At 42.0% G+C, this 23,940-nt stretch overlaps 2 protein-coding genes across 2 annotated transcripts in view; one reads left to right on the top strand and one right to left on the bottom strand.

Moving 5' to 3' along the window:
- The first annotated feature begins 462 nt into the window (after positions 1-462).
- Positions 463-23,774, top strand: LOC144938170 (solute carrier family 35 member F5-like). Its single transcript, XM_078865936.1, is given in 16 exon segments — positions 463-588; positions 590-630; positions 5,490-5,604; positions 6,829-6,997; positions 7,810-7,953; positions 8,215-8,283; positions 9,162-9,249; positions 10,199-10,392; positions 11,786-11,867; positions 12,435-12,522; positions 12,643-12,707; positions 13,639-13,743; positions 14,935-15,094; positions 16,279-16,369; positions 16,974-17,128; positions 18,760-23,774. Coding segments are annotated over 16 exon segments (1,686 nt in total). The 5' UTR covers positions 463-544; the 3' UTR covers positions 18,836-23,774.
- The window catches only part of NUB1 (negative regulator of ubiquitin like proteins 1), a 29,301-nt gene continuing 22,441 nt past the window's right edge, over positions 17,081-23,940 (bottom strand). The window contains exon 16 of the mRNA XM_078865932.1: positions 17,081-17,181. The gene's annotated coding sequence lies outside the window, so the exon portion shown is untranslated. The remainder of the gene's footprint in view (positions 17,182-23,940) is intronic.

Below are 23,940 nucleotides of genomic sequence, written 5' to 3'. Positions count from 1 at the left end.
AGAAGACGCGAGAGAGGGCGGTGCAGAGAGAGCGTCGGCGCGTGACGTCACCGGGGGAGGGGGGTGGGGGGAAGCGGTGGGCGGCCATCTTGGTACAGGAAGATGGCAGCGCGCGCGTCGAGTTGGACTCGGTCGCGTCGCGCTCGTGAGCCCGTCGAGGGGCGGTGGGGAGGGGGCGGTGGGGGGGAGGGGTTACCGGGGGGGCGGGGCTTACCGTAGGGGGAGGAGTTACCGGGAGGGGGTTAGGGGGGGCGGGGCTTACTGTGGGGGGAGGGGTTACCGGGGGGGGGGGTTACCGGGGGGTGGCAGTTTACCGTGGGGGGACGGGTTACCGGGGGGGGGTGGGGCTTACCGTAGGGGGAGAGGTTACCGTTGGGGGGGAGGAGTTACCGGAGGGTGGTGGTTTACCGTGGGGGGGGTGTGTAGTGGGGTGATTACCTTGGGGGCGGGGTGTGGTACCTCCCTTAGCAAGATGGCCGCTGCGGTTTCGTGCGCACTGTAAACGTGGTCACGGGGTGCTGGCAAGGGGGAGGATTGCCGAGTGATGTTGTACAGTTCGGGGTTCTACTCCCTCCTCACCACCGCAGCTTCTCGCCGCCGGACGCTACAGGAAGGGAGGAAGCTCACGAGGTACGAATTACGAACTTTAACTGCGCTTGGGTTCTGCAGTAATACGGAAAAACGTTGATTTCGTTAAAACCCACGTAGGTTTTTGTGCAGTACCGTGCTGGATAACGTCAACATGTACACACTGCCGATGTGCTGCGTTCTTCCCCGCCAAACATTCAGCGAGGAAACGAATCCGTTCAGTAAAAAACATGTAACTGCAGTGAAATAATTCTACTAACTCGAAATGTTGATTTAAAGCTTTCGTGACTGCATTAATTCATATTCTTGGTTCTTTCGGTAAAGTCACGTAGAAGGGAAATAATAAAATAATGCAAATATTAAAATAACAATTCTCACAACGTTTCGACTGCAACACAAGCATTCATCACCAGGTGTGAAACCCACAGCAAGAAAATAAAAAAAATGTTGATTGCTTGTGTTGCAGTCGAAACGTCGTGAGAATGTTTATTGTTTTATATTTTTATGTATTACTTTATTATTTCCCTTCTACGTGACTTTACCGAAAGAACCAAGAATACTACTAACTCGTTTCAGAAAAAATGCAGCGATAAATAAACAACAACACTGCAGGCAACTTTAAGACGCTGCGTGGGCCCCGACTGTCGCATACGAATGCTATTTTGACGATGCTAATCGCGATGATATAATGGAAATAGAATAAACAAAAAATACTTTAAAGTTGCTGCCAGCTGAGTAATTCGTGTCACTCACATAATTGTGGTTTGTTCCACGCTTTTTATTTTGTTATATTCCAGCGTCAGTGAAGCGACATCATCGGTGGCCGCCTCCTTGTGATCGCTTCCTCATCATTAACGATTCAAACTCGTGGCCGGAACATCACAGTTCAGGTGTGTATCATCATCATCATCGTCGTCAATCCACTGCTGGATGTCCCTTACGAAGGCAACCTCCAAGCAGAAGCAATCTCTCTTACGGTTCTGTTATGCAATAAGTCAATACTGTTGTAAAAACAATATTTGCCCGTGATCACGTCACCCGGAATGTGTCAGATCTTTGCAGCTAAGCAGGGTTTAAGCCCGGATAATAACGCTTCAGGTAGAGGGCAAGTGGCCCTCTGCCAGCACCAGCGTGGTGAAGTATGGTCAAACGACCTGCACGGCGTGGGAACGGCCCTCGTCCAGCAGTGGATTGACAAAAACGGGGGCTGTGTGTGTGTGCAGTACACACACAGTACACACACACAGTACACACACAGTACACACACACAGTACACACACAGTACACACGCAGTACACACACACAGTACACACACACGCAGTACACACACACGCACTACACACACAGTACACACACACACAGTACACACACACAGTACACGCACACAGTGCACACACACGCAGTACACACAGTACACACACGCAGTACACGCACGCAGTACACACGCACACAGTACACACACAATACACACACGCAGTACACACACGCAGTACACACACAGTGTACACACACACGCAGTACACACAGTACACACAGTACACACACGCAGTACACACACATTACACACACAGTACACGCAGTACACGCACGCAGTACACACAGCACACACGCAGTACACACACACAGTACACGCACGCAATGCACAACGTCCATCGGAAATGCGTCGTAAACGCTAAGATCGTGTGTGTGTCCGAACCTGTTCTGACCATCTCCTCGGTTGATTTACCCCCAAATAATTCACCCCCAAATAATTCACCCGGTGGGTTGTGTGAACATCAGCATTGGGAAGACAAAAGCGGCCGGGCGTGGTGTTGGTCACATTGGCCGCCCACTTTATATTGCGTGGCCATTCCTAATAGGTGCTCACTAACAGCGTTTGTTGCAACAATATGTAAGGCAATGGGGGGGGGGGGCGCATGTTTTATTTTGAGCTTTGTGTTGTACCAACAATTCGGTGTAAGAGTACTGTACAGTATATGGGTGACTATCAGCGCTGTGACCTAGGTTCAATCCCTTATCGTGATGTACAGAGAACACCAATTGCAATGCCAACGTGGCTAACGTGTTGTTAATGTGTTCAATGAAATAGGATCGGTTTAGCATTAATTAAACATAGTAAGCAGTTCAGTCTTGATTTGAAGCTTTCGTGAACTGCAGGAATCCATACTCTGGTTCTTTCGGTAAAGTCACGGAGATATTATTTTCTATCTACGTGACTTTACCGAAAGAACCAGAGAGTATGGTAAGCAGTTGTTTTCTCGCCAAACGGCGAAATAGTTTGTCGTTCATAGATGGCAAATGATATCTCCCCAAATGGTACAAATTTAACCTTCATATGATAACCAGATCACCCGGTACACGTCCAATCTTTGTCAGATCTCAGAAGCAAAGCAGGATTGAGCCCTTATGGTGCTTGGAATGGTTACCAGCATCCGAGCCAAGTTGTCATGGGATGCTTAGAGGTCAGTTCAGAAAAAAATATATTGTTGTACTGTACTTGTATGCTCTCACGTCTATGCTACCCACCTTTATGAACTTCTAATAACCAGCGTGAAGAATTGGTGATACAATCGCACAACTCGCAGTACGTGTGGAGGCCCCCATTCCGTAGGGGATTGGCATAAGGACTGTGCATTGACATTTAATTTTTTGAACTCCGAACGTCTTGCCTTACCACTTCATACTGGATACTTACAATGTTTGCATGTCAGGGACTTTCGGTTTCTGCACAGTTGCTCAATGCGGTAGAAATTATTTATTCTCATCATTGGAATCTTGTTCCAGAGTCGAACATAACAATCACGGTTAGTTAAATAAAACCTGGTGCTCATTTTACTGGTCTCTTAAATGGTGTTGAAGATGATTATGTAACTATAAGTGTGACCGGAGTTGGGATGTGAACTCTGAACCTCGGTATTGTGGGGGAATATACTTTGTAAACGAAGCTATATTTAGGCATACATGAGCAGCAGAGGTTGCAAACGGGTTTTGATTCCTTACCCGTACCCGGCCGCACCAGGGTCGCAAACGGGTACCCGTACCCGGCCATACCCGATTGCGACCTCTGGGATGAAGCCATGTTGCAGGCGCGGGTGGGTTGATTCTAGGAACTTGAATTGTGAGAAGAGACAAGACGTTGGGAAATGAGTGACAAACCGTGACTCACCAGTGACTCACGGCCTACCTGGACGCACCAGGGTCGCAAACGGGTACCCGTACCCGGCTGGGTACGAGTAGCCGGGTATCGGGTAGGGTACGGGTATCGGGTACCCGGTTGCGACCTCTGATGAGCAGTGACCTGTAGGCTTTTGTGTAGTACCTCGCCTAGGTCAACTCAGCCTAAAATAGCGTGATCAACATCAACACTGGAGACGTACCACTGGACGTGCGTCGTGCCGATTCAACTAGCCCATTCATTTCCTGGTTTGAATTGACATTGATATGTGCTTGCAAACACAACTTAATCCATTGAAGCAAGTGTGTAGATTGTCTTCTACTTATACATGCGTAAGTAGAACAGGTCTTACAGGATTATGACAACACAGAACGTGTATTTTGGCATAGCTGTGCCTTTTATGTAAAATATGTGTGAGCTGCACTGTTTAATTGCATAAAGAAATGACAAATTATTCGTAGTGAAGGCTTGCGATGTTTGCCCTATCTGGGACAAGCTTGAAAATTACTGGACTGTATAGCCCCAATATAGCTCTAATGGCCCAGCACAGATGTTTATTCATTATTCAAGCAGCTCAATTTTCCACATGAGGATTGGAAGAGACACATTGCAGCTTATAAAATAATCCATTTAGCAGACAACAATGTCAACCCAAGGGGTCATCATGCATCACCAGTCAAATATGTGGTTTGTATAGTTTGTGAAGCTCATTAATCACAATTGCACAATATATGTTGTGCTGTATATGTTCTTTTCAGCCAAGAAACTGCTTCATACAAAATGAAATATATTTCATTTTGTGTGATGCTTATGTTTAATGCGTTGTATTTACTTCCACGTGGATGTACAGTTCTTAATTGGAGCACGATTTTCTTGCTTTTTTACTTGGGCGTGTTACCCATGAGCCACATCAGCTACAGTATTTCATTTATTCCTACTCTGATGAGTTTCGATCGTCAGCTGGGTGTGTCCTACCTTTGTACACTTGTTGGAAGCAAACAATCAATGGTCTGCTGTGTTAGGTTGGCAGTTTGAGCCTACCTCGTGTGATGTAGCATGCTTGCCGCTGAGGAAGCAGATATGGATGTATGTTTTTGTTGAACTTCTTTCGCACCATATGTAGCCAATCGGAGGTGTGGATATCTGGGATTCTGTGTTTTGAGGATACACATGTTTTCATGTGTACATTAAAACTCTACAACATCATTATACTCTACACAAATCATTTGTGCACAGGTGCATGGTGGGTAGTCCCTGACACTGTAGTATGTCATATTGATGCCACCTGTCACTCTGCACTGAATTACATTTCGTCAGGTATTTTCTCAGTTAAATGTCAAGGAATAAGCCTGCAAGCTTACTCTGTTTTGACTCATGGGTGAGACATTTTTTCGAGGTACCTGTTTGTAAGTTCTGTATGTTTTTTATTCCAAATGGTTTATATTTGACCTGTTATGATGCTTTGATTGGATTATTAAACAATCCATGCAACTAATCATATAAAAATATATTATGTTCGATTAGTGTGTGTTGTATATGCATTTATGAACCTTTCAACCACCAGTGGTGCTTTAGAAACTAAAGTGTTAAAATCGGGATCCATGATCTTTAAAGTTCTGAAACTAGTACGGGGGCAATTTGCTACGTAACTAATTTAAACTCCGTTACAAACTGTGCCCTGTCTCGTCCTAAATCTGCAATCCCTTTTATCTCCCTGTGTTTCTAGGGACATTTTCTGCATACAAGTTTGTTGGCCACAAAGTGCCGAAATGTAATTTTCAAGACATCCCGAGAGCCATCGGCACGGCCTCTCACTCACACAATCTGAGTGTTGCGTGCAGGTAAGAGATTGCTTCTAGATTTGAAGCTTTCGTGGCTGCAAAAATAAATAATAAAAATACTAATAATAGAAATAATATAATAATAGAAATAAAATAATAGATCACGACGTTTCGGGCGCAACACAAGCGTCCGTTATCAGGTGGGACAACCACAGCAATAAACAATTGCTGAAGTGGGCAAAAGAGTTGCTGTAACAAGATGCTATATAGGTAAGAGATGGGGGAGGAGCCAGGGAGGAGAGAAAAAATGAGAGAGAAGGAGAGAGACACACATATAGGCAGACCAAGGAGAGACCTCCTTCTCTATCTCTCTTCCCTGGCTCCTCCCCCGTCTCTTACCTATATAGCCTCTTGTTACAGCAGCTCTTTTGCCCACTTCAGCAATTGTTTCTTGCTGTGGTTGTCCCACCTGATGACGGACGCTTGTGTTGCGCCTGAAACGTCGTGATCTATTATTTTATTTCTATTATTATTTCTATTTTTTTATTTTTTTTTACCTACGTGACTTTACCGAAAAAACCTAAGAGTAAGAGATCGCTTGTTTAGTGCACCAAGTTTTTTTTTTTATCAACAAATGTTAAGCAGTGCACGGGCATTAATTTATTAAACCCATGTATTAGCATTATTAACAATGTAGCATTATAGGGCATAGGAAACTGCTTACTCGGTTCGAAGCTTTCGTGACTGCAGGAATTATTCTTTGGTTCTTTCGGTCGGCCTATGTGTGTGTCTCTTTCTGTTTGTCTCTGTGTGAGTCTCTCTGCTTGTGTGTCTGTCTGTGTGTCTATGTTTTGTCTCTCTCTCAAATTTAGCAATCTTTGGAGGATCGTAATCAACCAGGTGGGGTGTTGACTCTTGTGTTGGGCGACTCTCTCTGATGTATTGCATAATATTTTCAAGTTTACTATGTTTGTTTTCTCATTCATTTGTACCTGATGATGGTTGCTTGTGTTGCAATCGAAACGTCGTATTCTATTATTTAATTTAATTTCTTTCTACGTGACTTTACCGAAAGAACCAAAGAATGCTTACTCGGTCTTCTGTAATGAACTCGACCTCTCAGCTTTGCTGGCTCGGCATACGACATAATTCCCCTGAGCCAGCCTCGCCAACCACCGATCCCGTTTGATTATTTAATGCTTCGATCAATTGCATTGTTTCCCTTTAATCGCATCAACTGGCCAAGTGTACCGGCCACATGGCTGTTCCATGTGTTTGCGGCAGCCGTGCTGGGCGGCGCCGACCGTTGCTGGGGCTGGCGGTGATGCAGCGCGCCTCCCCTGTCGCCGCCGCCCCCCCGGCACTCACCGCGCCACGCCGCCGCATGCTGCTCGGGGTCTTCATCCTCCTCCTCGTCGACATCATATGGGTCGCCTCCTCTGAGCTCACCTGGGTACGGATGCGATGATGCAATGACGACGAGCGGCACTGGACCTGAAGTGGGCTAACTTGTTACAGTTGGCATGCCAATCTTTGTTTTTTCTCTCTATTACAGTGGGAAGTCTGACCGAGTGTCATGACTTTTCCAGGAGGGTCCTGCCACGTTTTCAAATTAGGGGGCAATAGCTGCGATGTAGATTCCAATTGCGTAAATTTTGCGGATCATTTTTCTAATTTGGCAAGTTTAGACCATGACGCCGGCACGCAGTGGCACTTACGCTCGTGAATGATGGTGTGGGAGTTTTAACGTAAGTGTGAAGCAGATTACCTTTATTTTTATGGTTACTACGCCTGAAATATTAATCGGGGCGGACGCTGGATTAAAACAGTGAGCCTCTGCAACAAGCGGCGAATGTGTTATAGCTGGTCCATGTGTTATAGCTAGATTGCTTATGACCAAATCACCCGGGTTGCACCTGACTTTGTTAGATCTCAGAATCCAAGCAGTTTTGAACCTGGATAACGCTTGGTTGTGTGACTACCATGAATATTAGGTGTTGTAAACTGCAGGGCTATGTGTTGGACAAAAGACAGCGACAGTCCACTTGTTGTACCGTACTTCTTTGCTTCATTGTTTGTTGCCCTTGGCACTAACCTGCGCCACCATAACCTTCACGGTGTAGAGGGGCCCTCATTCAGCAGTGGATTGCCAAAGGGATCTGTACATTACAGTTTATTGGTGTGAGAATTGCTTTTTCAGAATTTTGTTGTGTTGTCATTGAAGTACCACTGCAAATGTGTGTGTCTGTGTTTGTGGATCCGCAGTATGCTTTCCGCACATTTGAGAAGCCCTTTTTCAGTACATTTGCCAAGACTTCCATGTTTGTGGTCTACCTACTTGGGTTCCTGCTCTGGAAGCCATGGCGCCAGAAGTGCATGCAGGGGGTCTGCTTGGCACACAGCGTTCCGGTAATTTCCTACATGAACAGTGCGGCCCATTTATTTTTATTTTTTATTGCACTTTCAATGGCACTTTCACCACTCTGTTCCAAACTTTTACCATGTGTCAAAGACCTTTTGGGTCTGGTGGGTATTGATGGCTGGTAACTGCATAAATACTATGCTTATGCATGTTTTTATTTGTAGTGGCTGTTGATACAAAATTTAAAGAACTTTACTCATGTTCACTGCTACTCCTGCTGCTAATTTGTCTGTTGTTTTCTTTTTTAGTTTATTGAGACGGATGTTGGGTGCATCAGCACCAAAAGCCGCAGTGAAGCCAGCGCTAATTCCTTGTTGGTACGTGTGCGAGTGTGCTCTTTAATTGCACTTGTCCCAACAGCATGTGTAGGCTAACAGGGGCATCTTTGTTTTTCCAAGAAATTATGGAGCACGAATGGGGGTTATCCATTTCTAGACACCCTACAAAACTAATTTGGAGAAGGGATGAGTTTCAGATGTTTAAAAAACTACTTTTGGATTTTTAAGGATCATTTCAGGTCATGTACTCATGCAAGATGTCTTCTTGCGAACAATAGTAAGGTCATCTGATTCCATATCGGTAACGTCCCTTTTTGTTTTGTATCTACGTCCTGATATTTGGATTAATTCGGATATTGGGAGCACATCCCTCTTGAGAGAAATTATAGAGAAAACTACATTTTTATTCAAAGCCTCAATGTTGTATATTTATTCATTAGTTTAACATTCTCCTCTGTAAGATACGGAGCCATCGCTGTCACCATATTCATTCACCGCTTGAGCAGACAGGAAGAGGGTCATTATAAATCAGTGGCATATCTGTAAATGTTTCACGCTGTGGTTCTGTACTGCACATAATTGGTGCCGAGCAAAGAAAAAAGGTCCCAGTTTGATTGGGCTAAACGTGGGGATAATTCCCTTTATACGCTTGAAACAAAGAATAAGACATTCTTGTACAGTATGTGTGAAGATGCATTATCATAAGCATTTAGACATAATAACCCATGACTGTTTTTTTGGCTCAAAAGATTGTTTTGCAGCAATTCCATCTTATCCAGTTCAATAAGGGTGTTCTGTAATCGTGTATGAATGCTCATGTGTGTCTGTGTGAGGATAGTTTAGTGGTCGCTTGTGCCTGCTAGGCGATATACATCTAGTTTATTGCTTATATCTCTCCTCCCTGTTGACCCTCATAGGGTGAACCACTGTACATGCCCGTGAATTTTAATGACTCCAGTGGAGAACAAAGCAGCAGCGTTGAGGGAAATGATACAGAAGATCCTGGTATGAAGAGAGAGGGCAAACATGCAATGCATACCCAAACATTTCCCTTTAATGCATCGAAATAAAGTGTAGCCAATTTTAACGGAACTTTTCTCTACCCTACTCGTATATATAACTCTAAACACATCATCGCAATATATTTAATCCCTCCCCTATTGCTGAAACTTTACTTCACTGTAACTTCCTTCATGTATGTCTATACGGTACCTGCATAACCATAACCACATGACTGCTTAACACCTACCCTAATACTGACACTGCTTCACTTTAACTGTGACACTATTTCTGTTCCCAACTATAAGAGCAACCATATCCTCAAAACACACTTACTTGACAGTAACATGAATACTCTACCTAACTATAATCACAACGTGTATACTCTACCAGACCATCACCCTAACCCTCACTTAACAATGCAATTGACCTTAACGCACTTTCACCTGAACATGACATTTATGCTCTGCCAAAATCTTAACCCTTGATATTTTGCTTATATATCTTTAATCAAGGATGCTACAATGCTGTCAGCGTTAGCACAATAGATTTGCGATCCAGAGGTCAAAGACAATGCAAATATAAGTGATTGTTTTGTTTGCATGTTCACCACAAGTACGTGTGGTTAATGCAGACTTGATTCCTTGCAAAAGGAATCTATTTGGTGTTTGAATATCTGTACACCTGTTTTATTGCCAGAAAGGGTAAAACCTATTCTTATTTTTTTATCCAGATGTTGCTGGTGTGTTTCTATCTCACAGCATAGCATTTTAACAATGGTGCATTTTCTTAAATCCCCCCCCCGCCCACCACCAGTCTATGTCCACCCAGCTGTATGAAAAATATCTGGCCTAGCATGGAAGAGCAGGCCAAATACTCTCTAGAGGAGCTCTTTTTAACTGTGACTAAGATGCCCACCTTAATCACAAACATTAAATCCAACTTCTGCAAGCAGGCGACGCCAAGAGGCCACGCGTGCGCTTCAGCAAGCTGACGGAGGTGCGGCAGCTGCCGTCGAGGGATGCGCTGGCTGCCAAGCTGTCGCGCATGTCCTACTGGGCCGGGAGAGACCACGAGGCAGCCATACGGGCCGCGGGCAAGCTTCCTGTGGGCCAGGTCGCCAAGATCAGCCTGCTGCTATGTTTTGTGGTGGGTCACAGAAGGTCCCTCCACTGGAGGAAGCTCCAGAAAGCCGTTAACGGAGGGAGTTTTCATCTACTCTTTCACGCTGACATTTAGTTGATTAACTAAATGTTGCATACCCATGTATATACAGCTTTGTGAACAGAGATGGCGGGAGGAGATTTAATATACTTGCGGATTTCTTAAAATGCCACGCTGTTAGAACTGGCAACCTCTTAATTGGAAGTTCATAGCGCTCCCCATTACACCAAGCAGCATATCTTTCTGTAAAGCAGTAGGAGAAATAAGGTCGCTTAATCTAATACATATATTATGGTTTGATAAAAGTACATGAGCAGCTCTTTGTCATACACTGCTGGTTGATAACCTCAAGTTGTGCACATCGTGGGGGTTATTTCACCATGCTTCACCACGCTGCCCAGTGTGCGTTGGTGAAGGTAGGGGTGTTTTTCTGCACCACCCTCCACTGCCCACCATATAGCTTTGCAGCATATAATAACCTGTTGCACGGTGGTCACCCATCCAAGCACTACATGCACACACGTGCTTAGCTTCTGGGATCTGAATATTCCAGTGTATTCCGGATGATTTGGTCATAGATTGAGTCACTTCATTTTTTCTTTGCCGAATTGGTTCACTTTTAATTGCTAATACCACACTCGTGCACTGTTTGTAGTAGTGTTCGAATTATAACTGTAAATGCAGGAACTTTGTCTCGTGTACTTAATTTAGACTCATTCACCGAATCCTTAATGTATTTATTTGAAACCATACGAGGGATAGTTTTATCCTGGTTGTGAGTAGGATACATGTTCTAGAAGGAATTGTACATCTTTATTTGTCTCATAAATGTTATTCATCAACTTGTAATCCAGTATATGGTACTTACGTGAATGAAACAGTGAATTGGAAACTGCGTAAGAGCGTGGCAACCAGAAGCCATTGACTGCTGATCTAAACTTGTTTTTGTTGCTTTCAGTTATAAAAAAAATAATGAAACTCTATCTCGACATTATTGTTGTTTCTGAAGTGTGTTATTTTGTCCTTTTAAATATATATTTAAATCTGGGGTGAAGAGTACATCGACTAAATATATCTTATTTTGGCACAAAATAGGAAAACATGCCCTCATGTGTGTACAGCCTAAATCTTGCTTTCATTCGTAAAGGTTTTGCGTACATAGGTGTGTATAAAACTTGCCCAAACCACTTATCATTGAAACATTCTTACTGATCTTTGTGTATTTAACAAAACAGTTAATTGTCAATGCAAGTTTATATTTTCCCAGCATCAGTTGCTATGCTTCATAAAACATGGTAGTGGATAACAAAATGAATAAAGCTGTGTTCCGACAGGTTGTAGCTTTCTGAGTATGTCTGTGTTTGCTCTTTTTTTGCAGTGGTTCATGGCCAATTTGTCCTTTCAAACAGCACTGGTAAAAACCCAGGTCGCCATTGTGAACATTCTCACCTCTACGTCTGGTAAATGCTTCAATCGCATATCCACATTTTTTAAAAGAGCATCTGAATAAGCAGTGCGCCAATTAGCAGAGCTCTATCAACAGGTCACAATGGATCTCATGTGCTAAATGTTAAGGTGTCTTGTTAAAAGAGATACAATGGCATTTTATGTGTGAAGGACGTTTATTAAACAAGTTATTCTGGTGATACTGCAAAGCCAGCAGTGCAGGAGCACTAAAAAACCCAACACATTCATCAACACAATAAGACTTTTTGAACAATGGCCATTTTACATTGCCTGAAACGTCGCCTCTTATATACCTTTCCTCAATGTTTTCACATCTCATATTGGGCTTAAAATGCAACAAAGATACCTTTTAAAACATGCATATGATATTAATATGGAGCTATGATATTAATACATCGACCTGGTTCATGACATGTATCGGGCCTGCCTTCTTTGAAGCCACCCAGGAATATTTGCATGGCTTGTCTGTGGGTGTGCTTGTGGAAACGGGGCGTTTTGGTGCATGTGCCTAGCTGAGGTTTTTTCTTATCGATGTGTAATTGTTGCCTGGATGTGTTTAGGTCTGTTCACGCTGGTCCTGGCTGGTGTGTTCCCCAGTAACAGCGGAGATCGCTTCACTCTCTCAAAACTGTTGGCCGTTGGCCTCAGGTATTGTCTTACACGTGCACACTGTTACATTGTGTTCGTACTCACAGAAGTGCCTCCAAAAGTATTAACCAGACCAACAAGGGGATCAAACCAACTGCGGGGGTGTTTTTGTGTGAGCAGTATTGGTGGCGAGGTGCTGGTGAGGGTGTCTCTCAGCACACAACCAGGAGACAAACAAGAGCTTGGTGAGACATGCACACAACCCACACAGACACGACACAGACGAAGTTCCCAGTGTAGCCTTTAACAGACTGTTTGAACAAGTGCTGTTAGCGGCACTGTGCGCCTAAATACATGAACGCCTGCACAGTTAAACACCCAAACACACACATCTGCATGCACTATTGTAAAACATCAAGCATGAATTTGCTACACACCCACATATATGTGTAGTGCTGTATTTAACGTGCATATTTCAGTGAGCCCTATGAGTACAAGCAAGGCGATAACAAGCCTTGACATGGAACACCATTGTTTATTTTAATACATAACATTTTCTATCTTAAGTCTATTTCAAAATCTGAGTGTCACTGTATCAGTTACAATTGTTTAAACTTAGTGGCACATTCCGTAGGTAATTCATAATTGTGAAAACATCTACAACTATCCTTTTGCCCGTCCAAGGATGGGTGTAAGCAGACCGCGACGTGATATTCATTGCATTAATTCATGTGCAGTTTGTAAGGGCGCGGTGACACAGACCTATTTCATTTTAAGGTTATAATCCCTTGTTCATCATGACGTCCTTTTTACTTTGATGTCTCAACAGCGTCACGGAGATCGCGTGACGTGAGGGTTCTGCCTTTGTAGTGAGGGCTGTAAGTTGACACCGAGGAGGGGGGAGGAGGCGCCTCGCCCCCCCCCCCCATGTGGAGTGACGTCAGCCGCTAATTATTATTAATGAGGGGTGAGGGGGTGTCCATTTGGAGGACGTCACCTGCTCATGAATATTAATGAGGTGGGCTGGTCGATGTGGAGTGACGTCACGAGCATTCAGGACAGACATTCCTGGGTGATTATAGTAGGTATTATATAACAGGAGGCAAACTTTTTGTTGGATGTGTTCACGCATGTGCACGTGTACTCGTTTTCCTGTACCGTTTTGGCTCTGTGCAGGCTTCGTGTGCTCTTTGGCGGGCGCGGCACTCTACGCAGTGTACGTGGTGATTCTCAAGAGGCGGGTAGAGAGGGAGGACAAGGTGGACCTGCCCATGTTCCTTGGTAAGTTATGTACCCGACCTGCTACTGGTCGCGCTGTGGCGTAAAGAACAATGGATGATGCTGCATGTGTGTGAGATGAAGCTAGTTGTAATTACTGGCGAAACGTCGTACTCAGATTGCAAATGTTGTGGCTTTGCTCTCCAACACACCGGTGTGCTGTATTAGTAAAGAATTTACATGTTCTGTATACATGACAAACTTTACTAATTAGGTGTGTCGGGCGGTGGCGGGTTTAACGACACATCTATATATTTACGCGATCTAACCCAAAAAAAAAACCTGTTATGGATATTGGTCGCAAAAGCCTACGTGTTAAACTGTATGTGTGAGTCGGGAGTGGTAGTGTAGCGGTTACCGCGCCGCGCTACAAACCTGGCGACACGAGTTCAATTCCTGCACGTGGCAACCACCAATGATGATTATCTGAACTGGTTCTGAGCCTCCCCTAGGTCGACTCAATCTCAAATTAGTACCTGGTGCGGTGTGTAAGCATCGCCACTAGGAAGACAAAGGTGGCTGGGTGTGGTGCTGGCCACTCACCCCCTCGTGTGCTGTGCCAGCCTTCATAGGTGCTCGCTAACAACACTTGCCCCAATAGTCTAAGACTATATGGGGGATCTTTGTGTTGAGCAGTAGTGTGCCTTTATTAAAATATGCTTGACTCGTAATCTCTACTCCACTGCAATCACAGCAAATCTGCCAGCCAACATTTTTTGTGCATCTGCCAATCATCTCAAGTCAACCCATGGCACCTGGGTCTGTTTCCTGACCTCCTGCCAGCGGGCCTTCGACACTTCACGTGGCCTCAAAGTGCACCTAGCATGGCACAAGCGCCATAGTTACGTCACTATCACTTAGTGGTGAAGGGAGGTTGTTATAGTTGTGTGTAGAAGAACAGTTGCCTCATACACATGAAGTAATAAAACGTCAGTGATAGTGATAAGCACTGGACACGGGTTAAGCCACACGAGGCAGGGCAGGCTGTTTGACCTTGCAGATTAGAAATGCTAACGATACTGAGACTTTACCCCACAACAAGCGATTGTACCATTATCGATTCACCCCCAAAATAATGCCGAGTGGACCGGCAGTGGAAAAAGTAAATTTCCCAACGTTTTTGTTGTGCTGACTTGGAGATGTAAATTAGCCAACACTGCTTCGTTGTGTCTGTGCGTGTTTGTGAATGTGCAGGCTTTTTGGGATTGTTCTGCATGCTGTTCTTTTGGCCGGCGTTCTTCCTGCTGCATTACACGGGGCTGGAGCCATTCGAGCTTCCTAGCCGCACAGTCTGGCTCTGCCTGCTGCTCAACGGCATTTTGGGCACTGCCATCACTGAGGCTCTCTGGCTCTGGTCAGTACAAACATCGCACACACACACACACACGTGGTGCATTAATTGCACAGCAGGACACAGTGCATGGCGCATGTGTGACGTTAATTGAATGGATCTGGTTTTGCCTAATTAGGTAAACTTAAAAAAAAGATGACATACATTGATACTGTTTTATTAATGGAAGCATTAATGTCAGTTTATTTATTACTTGACCTTTTCCTTTCTTGAGACAACTTCTGTATGTATGTATGTATGTTGACCTTATTTCACACCATACATCGGCATCCGTGTTAATTGGAGGTGCAGGGGAGGGACAACAAACTAAACACGAAAAGCAGTTTTCAATAAATTAGTTTTGTCTAGATTTAAAAGTCCATCGCTCCACAGTGGCTAATAGAGGTACAGTAAAACCTTGGATTGCGAGCATAATTCGTTCCGAAAACGTGTTTGTAATCCAAAGCACTCGTATATCAAAGCTAATTTCCCCATAAATAATGGAAAATCAGATGATTTGTTCCACAACCCAAAAATACTGTATTCATATAAAAATGATTAATACAAAATACCTTTTTTATATTTTTATTATTTAAATTTAATATAAAGTAATTACATTTATTAAATTTAATCGTGGCTGGTGTGAGGGAGACGAGAGAGAGGAGAGGAGGAGGAGGGTTATTGTGTAGGACGACTTTCACTTGCAGTAGTTACTAAAGAACAGTCACTACACTTGGACACAAAATTTTAAAAATGCTTTACGCACACACTCGTGGTCACAACACTATAGTAAACAATATACGCTCGCACGAATGTTGACTGTACGAGTGAGGCACGCCGACTGAGACCGAGCATGGGAGATGATTACCCACAATCCCGCAGCGAGAGAGAGAAGAACCATTGGCTCAGTTGTGATCACGTGACGCTCAGCAGACAAAGCGTATACTGTACATACTACAGTACTCGTATTGCAAGACCTCGCTCATTTATCAAATGAATATTTATTTAAAAATTTTGCTCGTCTTGCAAAACACTCGCGCAGACCAAGTTACTCGCAATCCAAGGTTTTACTGTACACGGGGGATCTGGCATTGATAATACCTCGTTTCACCTCTGAAACAAGTTAGACAGAGCTTGTTTGCACGTGTAAGTCTGTGCGACCGTTCATTCCTCCTTACATGTTGCGTGTGTGTGCTCCCACCATTCAGGGGCTGCTTCTTGACGTCATCGCTCATGGGAACTCTGGCGCTCAGCCTCACTGTACCCCTGGCTGTCTTAGCCGATATTTGCTTCAGGAAGGTGAGCCGTGGGTTTCACTGGGGTGGGTGCAAGGCGTTAGAACCTTAAAAGGAGATGCAAGAGAAGAGAGTTTATCTTGTAGGTGTGTACGTAGGCTGTAAATCCTACGGTGTCTGCCACGAGTTTAAGGATCATTGCGCCCTCCAGTGACGTAATGCCGTAGACTTATGATATGTGAGTGAATTTGCATTGATGTCACTAGGGTGCTGTAATGTGTTTGACAGCCTGAAACACATAGCCTAGGAGCATAAGGTATATATGTGGGACAAGAGCTGTTTGATTTTTGTAATGAAGCTTACACATTGAGGGGGTGACATGGAAATTAATGTCTGCAGTTGATGTTAATCTATTTTAACTGTATATGTTACGTTACAAAAGTGAATATTGACTGAGTAAACTGGAAAGTTTAATGACTTGTTTCTTGAGATTACCTTGCATTTATTTACAAATGTGGAAATGGTATTTTTGAGTATATATATACGAAATCAGATTATACCTAATGAACACGGTGATACGAAAGGGGATGCGCAGGTAAGCAGACGCGCATCTGCCGGGTCTTTATTGATGTGCACTGACGAAGGGATCCACCCCATGCCCGGTGCAGGTGCAGTTCACGTGGCTCTTCTTCCTGGGCTGCACACCCATCTTCCTGGCATTCGCGGCAGCGGCAACGCTCTGCCACTACAACAATTGGGACCCCGCCACAGTGGGCCTACGCCGCATCTTCGCCTTCCTGTGCCGGCGGCAGCGCATGCAGAGGTGCAGCTCTGACACACGGCAGTGCAAAGATTGTAGCTTCCCCGTGGCCCACTCTGTTAAGTGAGAAATCACGACAAATGGCATCAATGTGGCGACTGATCATCGATCTCCCCTTCTTCAGAGCGACAACTAAGCAGTACAACATTCCCACATGTATTGACGCTCACTAATTTGCTGAAAACATGTATTTTTTTTCAAATTTTCTTGCTGTGGTTTTCACACCTGATGATGATTGCTTGTGTTGCAATCGAAACGTCGTGAGAATTTTATTGTTTTATATTTTTATTATTTTACTGTTTCCCTTCTACGTGACTTTACCGAAAGAACCAAGAATATGAAAACATGTATGTTGAACTTCTTTCACACCATACGTAGCCAACCGTGCTAATTGGAGGTAAATACATCTTCATATACAGATGACTGCAGGCCTTGGGCAATTGTTAGCGCTAGCTTACAGCCTGGCTGACATGCCACTTGCCTGTGGTTCTTCAGTCTTTGTGAGATCCAGTTGGTATGAATGATGCTATACAATACTAAACTTTCATTTTCACTTCAGTTTGGGTTTTGTACTTCCTGCTTTATTTTGTGGAAGATGCAATCCAGAAAATAAACAGCTCATCTTGTAGATGCGTGTCTAGGCTGTGTGTTCTTTGCTGTATGATACAAGCTAGAAATTTATTTCGTGAAAAGGAAATACTTTAAAATTATGTCCTAGCAAGGTATTATGGCACTTGTGGAAATTCTATAGGTCAGCATGTTAGGCAAATTCCTCCCGAATGAGCAGTGTGCTCTCCCTCGCTCTCCTTCAGGTGAATGGAGAGCCGTTGAAATGAAAGAGGTTACTAAGGCCAATGTCTTCGATGTCAGCACATCAACATTTATTCCACATGCCATCGCAGCCGCTCATTGGAAATGGGTGCCCCTCTATATTGGTTCTCCTCAATTTACTTTTATTATGGAATTGCCAACGTCACTAGGGATGTCACAGGTGATGTCACTAGAGCACAATAATGGGAGTGCCTGACTATAATTTTAAAGTCTTTGTCATGGGACCTCCTTTGCCAGTACTAAAATATGAGAATAGGTTTTCCCCTTTTTTCTGGCAACGAAACAAGTGTTAGGATATTCTTGGTTCTTTCGATAAAGTCACGTAGAAGGGAAATAATAATTTTAGTATAATTATTTTATTATTTCCCTTCTACGTGACTTTACCGAAAGAAACAAGAATATGAATCCTTGCAGTCACGAAAGCTTTAAATCAAAAGTGTTAAGATGTTAAAACACCAAACTGAAACCTTTTACAAGGAATCATGTCTTCATTAGCCACGATACTTGTGGTCAGAATGCAAACAAAAAACACTAATAATATATGCATTTTCTTGGTTCTTTCGGTAAAGTCGCGTAGAAGGAAAATAATAAAAAAAGAATAAAAATAAAAAAATAAAAAATTCTATTATTTTATTATTTTTATTCATATTATTTTATTATATTGTATTTTTTTTCCTTCTACGTGACTTTACCGAAAGAACCAAGAAAATGAATCCCTGCAGTCACGAAAGCTTTAAATCGAAATATATGCATTGCGCCTTGTTTTAAATCTCACCATTGGTGGTGTGTGTCTGTGCCCACAGGACGAGTGACCCCGAGCAGTGTGAGAGCCTCATCCCCCTGCAGACGGTGCCAGCGCCCGGAGGCAGCCGCGCATGACGCCAAGTGACGCTCAAACAATGCTGATACCTCACCCTAACACTCGCGCTGCAGCCACAACTCTCAACTTGGATGCAGAGCTGGTTCCGTGTTATGTTGGATGGGCGGATGGGCAGACGTGCGGGCGGGAGAGGACAAACCAAAAATATATTCCCTCCTCTTGAAGGACTGCTCCAGTAGCAAAAAATGCCAAATTATATATATAGATATAAATGTGCGCGTGTGTGTATATATCTACAGTATATAGAAAAATACTTTCAATCAAAGTGAGCGACTCGGTGCATTACCTTCTGATGAATAATATTCAGCAAGTTATTTATTTAACAATTTATGTAAACAATCGAGTCGAGCAGCAATAACTTCGTATATATAACATGGTAAATTAACCTGGAAATGCTGCTTTTTTTGCCAACTACGAATTAAAGTTGAGTGGTAAAACATTGCTGAAGAATTGAAGAACATTGACAGTTAAAAAAATAAAACATTCTTAGGCAAGTCTCAAAATACTATCGTTTTAAGCTTAGTGAAACAAGGTACAGTATTGTCACAATTTTTTCTGTTAAGTATAAGGGGTTTATTTTCATTAGTTTAGCTGGAGCAGCCTTTTAAGACCTGGTACACTGGAAAAGGAGAGCAAATGGTGCTTAATCTTTATGGTATATGTTAATATTTGTTTGCAGTGTCGAATGTCTTCCTGGAAATATAACTGCGAGATACATCAACAAAGAGCCTTTTCGATGTTTTAACAATAGATGTCTTAATTATTTTAAAGACTTCAATCTAGACTGCTTGATTTAAGCTGTGCAGACTTACCATATAATTGTCAACATGGCTTTTATTTTTATGTGAGGTGCTAATCTGGTTTTACTCTTATGAATATCTGTACAAGTAAATGTATACATCGATATATTAATACGCTGTGACTAGCACCCATTGTCACACTGGCATTTTAGAGTTTGCGTTTGTTTTTGTAAGATGAAGTGGAATAACATCCTCAGGTTTAAATTTCGATTTAAAGCTTTCGTGACTGCAGGGATTCATCTTCTTGGTTCTTTCGGTAAAGTCACGTAGAAGGGAAATAATAAAATAACAAAAATAAGACATAATAAAATTATGCTGTCTTTCCGACAGACCTGTTCTCCACCTAAGGACGGCTACTTGCGTTGTGGCCGAAACGTCGTGAGAATTGTATTTTATTATGTTTTATTTTTGTTTTTTTATTATTTTCCTTCTACATGACTTTACAGAAAGAACCAAGAAGATCCTCAGGTTTGTAGTGTATAATACAACCACTGCCTGCAGGAGATGGCACAATTTCACGTGCATGTATTTACGATTCACACAACTGTTAAAACAACTGGGAAATGCGTTCATGTTAAGATGATTCAAGTACCTCCTGAGAAACTGAAGCCATGTTGATTACTGCGACAGCAGAGTCCAACGTGTTTTCTCTTTTTGTGAATAATTTTGCCAATGTAATAATATGCTACATTTGATGGTTGACATGCACTCGTTTTTATTTTTAAAAAGAACCATGGTATACTCTTGTACACCATAGTATTTTATGTAATTGTACTTTGTTCACAGTATACCATGGAACTTTTATATAACGAGGATTTATTGTTAAGGTTTACAGGTTTTTTTTTTACATTTTATGGGAGCTCATTAAAGATGGTGATGTGCTTTGGCCTTTCACAATATATTCTTATAATGGGAATGTGTTTTTCAAGACTGCTTATCTCCTGATACTTTCGTGTTTCTAGAAATGTGGTGATATTTAATTAGTAGGTGGTGTATAGCTGAATGATGGGGTGCACACACGTTCAAAAGCTTCTGGCCCAATTTTACCAAAATTGTGCAATTATTTAAATTAAATCTGCATATCCTCACTCAACACAAAGGAATGTCGTTAACCTTTGAACTGCAAGCTGAATGGAATGTTGGGAAAACATGTTCTCGTCTGAGCACACGAGGAGTTTAGTAACTTAATGACTGAATATTTTCATTTGCTTTGTAAATATACTTCTTAAGGTGTTTAAGATGTCACTGAATGGTCAGCTTCTGCAAAAGCACAAGTCGGAATATTTGTTTGCTTATATCCACGATGCCTTGCTCATGCTGGTATGATCACAGCATTTGTAATATTCTGTGATCCACAATTTTTTAAGTTAAATAGCATTCACTGCACTTGGAATATGAGAATTCAACGGTAAAATGAGCTAAAACCCAGTTATTTGATTAAATGTTCAACACAGAATGATGTTCTATAAGAACAGTCCTTTGTTGAATACAAATACTGTAAGATTACATGTAATTTAGATGATAACAAAACCAAGTTATTGCTGATTTTTAACCTAAAAAGTGATGTTGCTGCATTGCCTTAAATTCCTAAAATTCAGAAGTCATGTCATGAAATGTGACGACTATTGTAGGAGTATGCTGCTGTGAGACAATGTCCTGTTTACTTCCCCACTAACCCTGTGCTGCAACTTCATGGAAGATGCTTGTTGACCGTGAGTCTCAATCTGGACTTGCCTTGTACCAACCATGTGGTCTTATCCGATTAATAATGCACATGTTTCAGAAAGCAGTCTTTAACTGATTCACTGTAAAAGAGTGGGTTTAACAAGAGCTCTTATTTTCATCTCGGTGTGCACAGTTGGCAGCTCAACTAAGTTATAAAACTAGGAAAGTGGATGTATAAGATGTAACACGGTTTTAGATCACACTGGCCTGCCTTCCTGTCTTATGGAGACCACAAAATTGTTAACACGATTCATGAAAACTTATAATTGCTATTTTTAGGTATCTAGTTTCAGGAATGGATTGGTCTCAGTGTGCTGGCCCTGTAGCACAAATTAACAGCTATGGACTGGCTGTTATGATTATCGTTAAGGATAAACCAGTATATATTGCTGCTGTGTTGTATTGTTGCTTATTATCGGCCACAATTTTAAATGTAAATAGATGGTGTTACTTTGGGTTCATAATGCATGTGAAAATACAGAAGCTGTGTTTGCATTCTCTATTGTGCAGGCAATTAAGCCCAGTTGGTAATACATTACTAGATCAGGTATTTAAATATTACATCAGCATTGTAAGCAAGCTGGGTAGAAATGCTTATAATCCCCCCAAAGCTTCCAGTCTCTCCCAAAAACGGTATTTTACTAAGGTATTGGAATGTGCCATTTTTTTTATTAAATCTCACTACGTGTTGTTTTGATGCGTTTTTATACCTAATGGCCATCTTAGGCTTTGGACAATACCACTGAAAGTAAGCATACGCTGTTGGGGCATAACCATTGTGAGCAAACCGGTACACTGAAAGATGGGCACATTTAATGGTGTGTAGCATGTACATATTGAATACAGTATTGCACACGTTAACAAATGCACAAAACTGAAGTTCAAAGATTGAGTCACTGAGTTAGAAAAAAAAACGTTATTCGTTTTGCCCGGATGATGGTGGTAGCATCCATTGCTTTTTGTGATATGACTGCCAATATTGAAAGCCTGGCTAGAATTATCTGGCCTAATTACATTCCAGGGTTCTGGACTCGACCCTTAAGTCAGTGGTTTTCAATCTCCCTGTGCTCGCCCATAAATAATCAATGTTTTCAATTTCCAGTAACCACGTTTGTAAATTCGATATTTTATTATGGTTCTCAAACAAGAAAATCAAACATCACAGCAGCAGTCATTTAAACAATGTACTGTAACATTTTGCAAGGAATCCTTAATTTTTTTTCTCTCGAATGCAACATTGAAAATATTCTTGAAATGTGATTGCTTTATAACATTTAAAACCCTTGAACATTGCCCCTTTAGCAGAAAAGTATGCGTAATATAATCAAGAAGGTGCCTATAACAGTGGTAAACTGGACAAATGAGGCATTCCTATTTCGTCATCTGCATACCCCAATGCCTCCAAGGTTTTGAATGAGCAATATCACCAGATACGTTCTTTTATAAGCATTATTCTAAGTCTACTTAGTGTTGAAATTTGTTTATCAGCACTTTCATAATATGCTCCTTTGTCAGTCCACTGCTGGATGAAGGCTTCCCCATGTTGTTGGTTATGGGGGTTGTTTGGCCATGGTTGAATCAAATATTACTTTGACACAAATGTATATGAAGCACAGCTGATGTTTTTCGGCAAGCTGATGTCACCAACTGGGCACCAACATTTTCCGATTGATATATATTGTAGGCCTAATTGTTACATTAAAATTTCAATGCATTGAATGATACATGAAAATCACATCAGTTTATAGACTGAAACATCTGTGTTGCACATTGGACAAACTATTTTGTGCTGGCAAAAAAGTGGCTAAAATATCTGAAAAATGGTAAGTAGTGCTTTGATTGCGTATACATGGGTTTATGTAAACCACTATGCAGTTTTCTGCTTGCTGTGTGCCTCGCCATTGGGGGATATGGTCACATGTACTCAATTTTCACCTGAACTTGACACTGGAGAATGTAACGATTCACTCCCCAACCCCACCAACAATGCAATTCATCTTGATAATTTGGGATCTTCAGTCAAGTATATTTTTATTATCTTGTCCATCTTAGTTCCAGCTCAATTATTTTGGTGTACTCTTCGCCTTAAAAAATAATTGGTATCTAATAACTACATTCTTTATATTTATTTTTAGTCAATTATTATAGATGCTCAATTCAATGCACGCACCTTAAAATTAAGACTTTACTTTAAGCTGTCACTGAATCGTTAGATGTTTAACCTCATCTAATAAAACTCAACCAAGAAAGTTAACCACCATCACAGTGGAAGACCATGGTTCTCAAGTTAAGTGGCCGTTTTGGAAATAAAAAGATGATTTTGAAACTGCTGTTTTTAGTTATCCAGAAATTCATAATGAAAGAAATAAAATGGGAATTTATAAAAAAAATATATACAAATAAAAAATGAACATATGAACATGACTGTTTATTCTCCATTTAGACATTTTAAAAACCTGAAACCTTGTTTTACATTGTTGTCTGGGTTAGGAACTGCCTTGTGTTAATTTGTATAGGTTAATTAGTACCCTTGATTAATTTTGAAGATGTCTATTTTCTCATCCTTGCACTAATTTCAG

This window comes from Lampetra fluviatilis, chromosome 21 (assembly GCF_964198595.1).
Source record: "Lampetra fluviatilis chromosome 21, kcLamFluv1.1, whole genome shotgun sequence".
Taxonomy (NCBI): Eukaryota; Metazoa; Chordata; class Hyperoartia; order Petromyzontiformes; family Petromyzontidae; genus Lampetra; species Lampetra fluviatilis.
The sequence above is the reverse complement of the archived record's forward strand: the minus strand, read 5'-3'. Positions and strand labels throughout refer to the sequence as shown.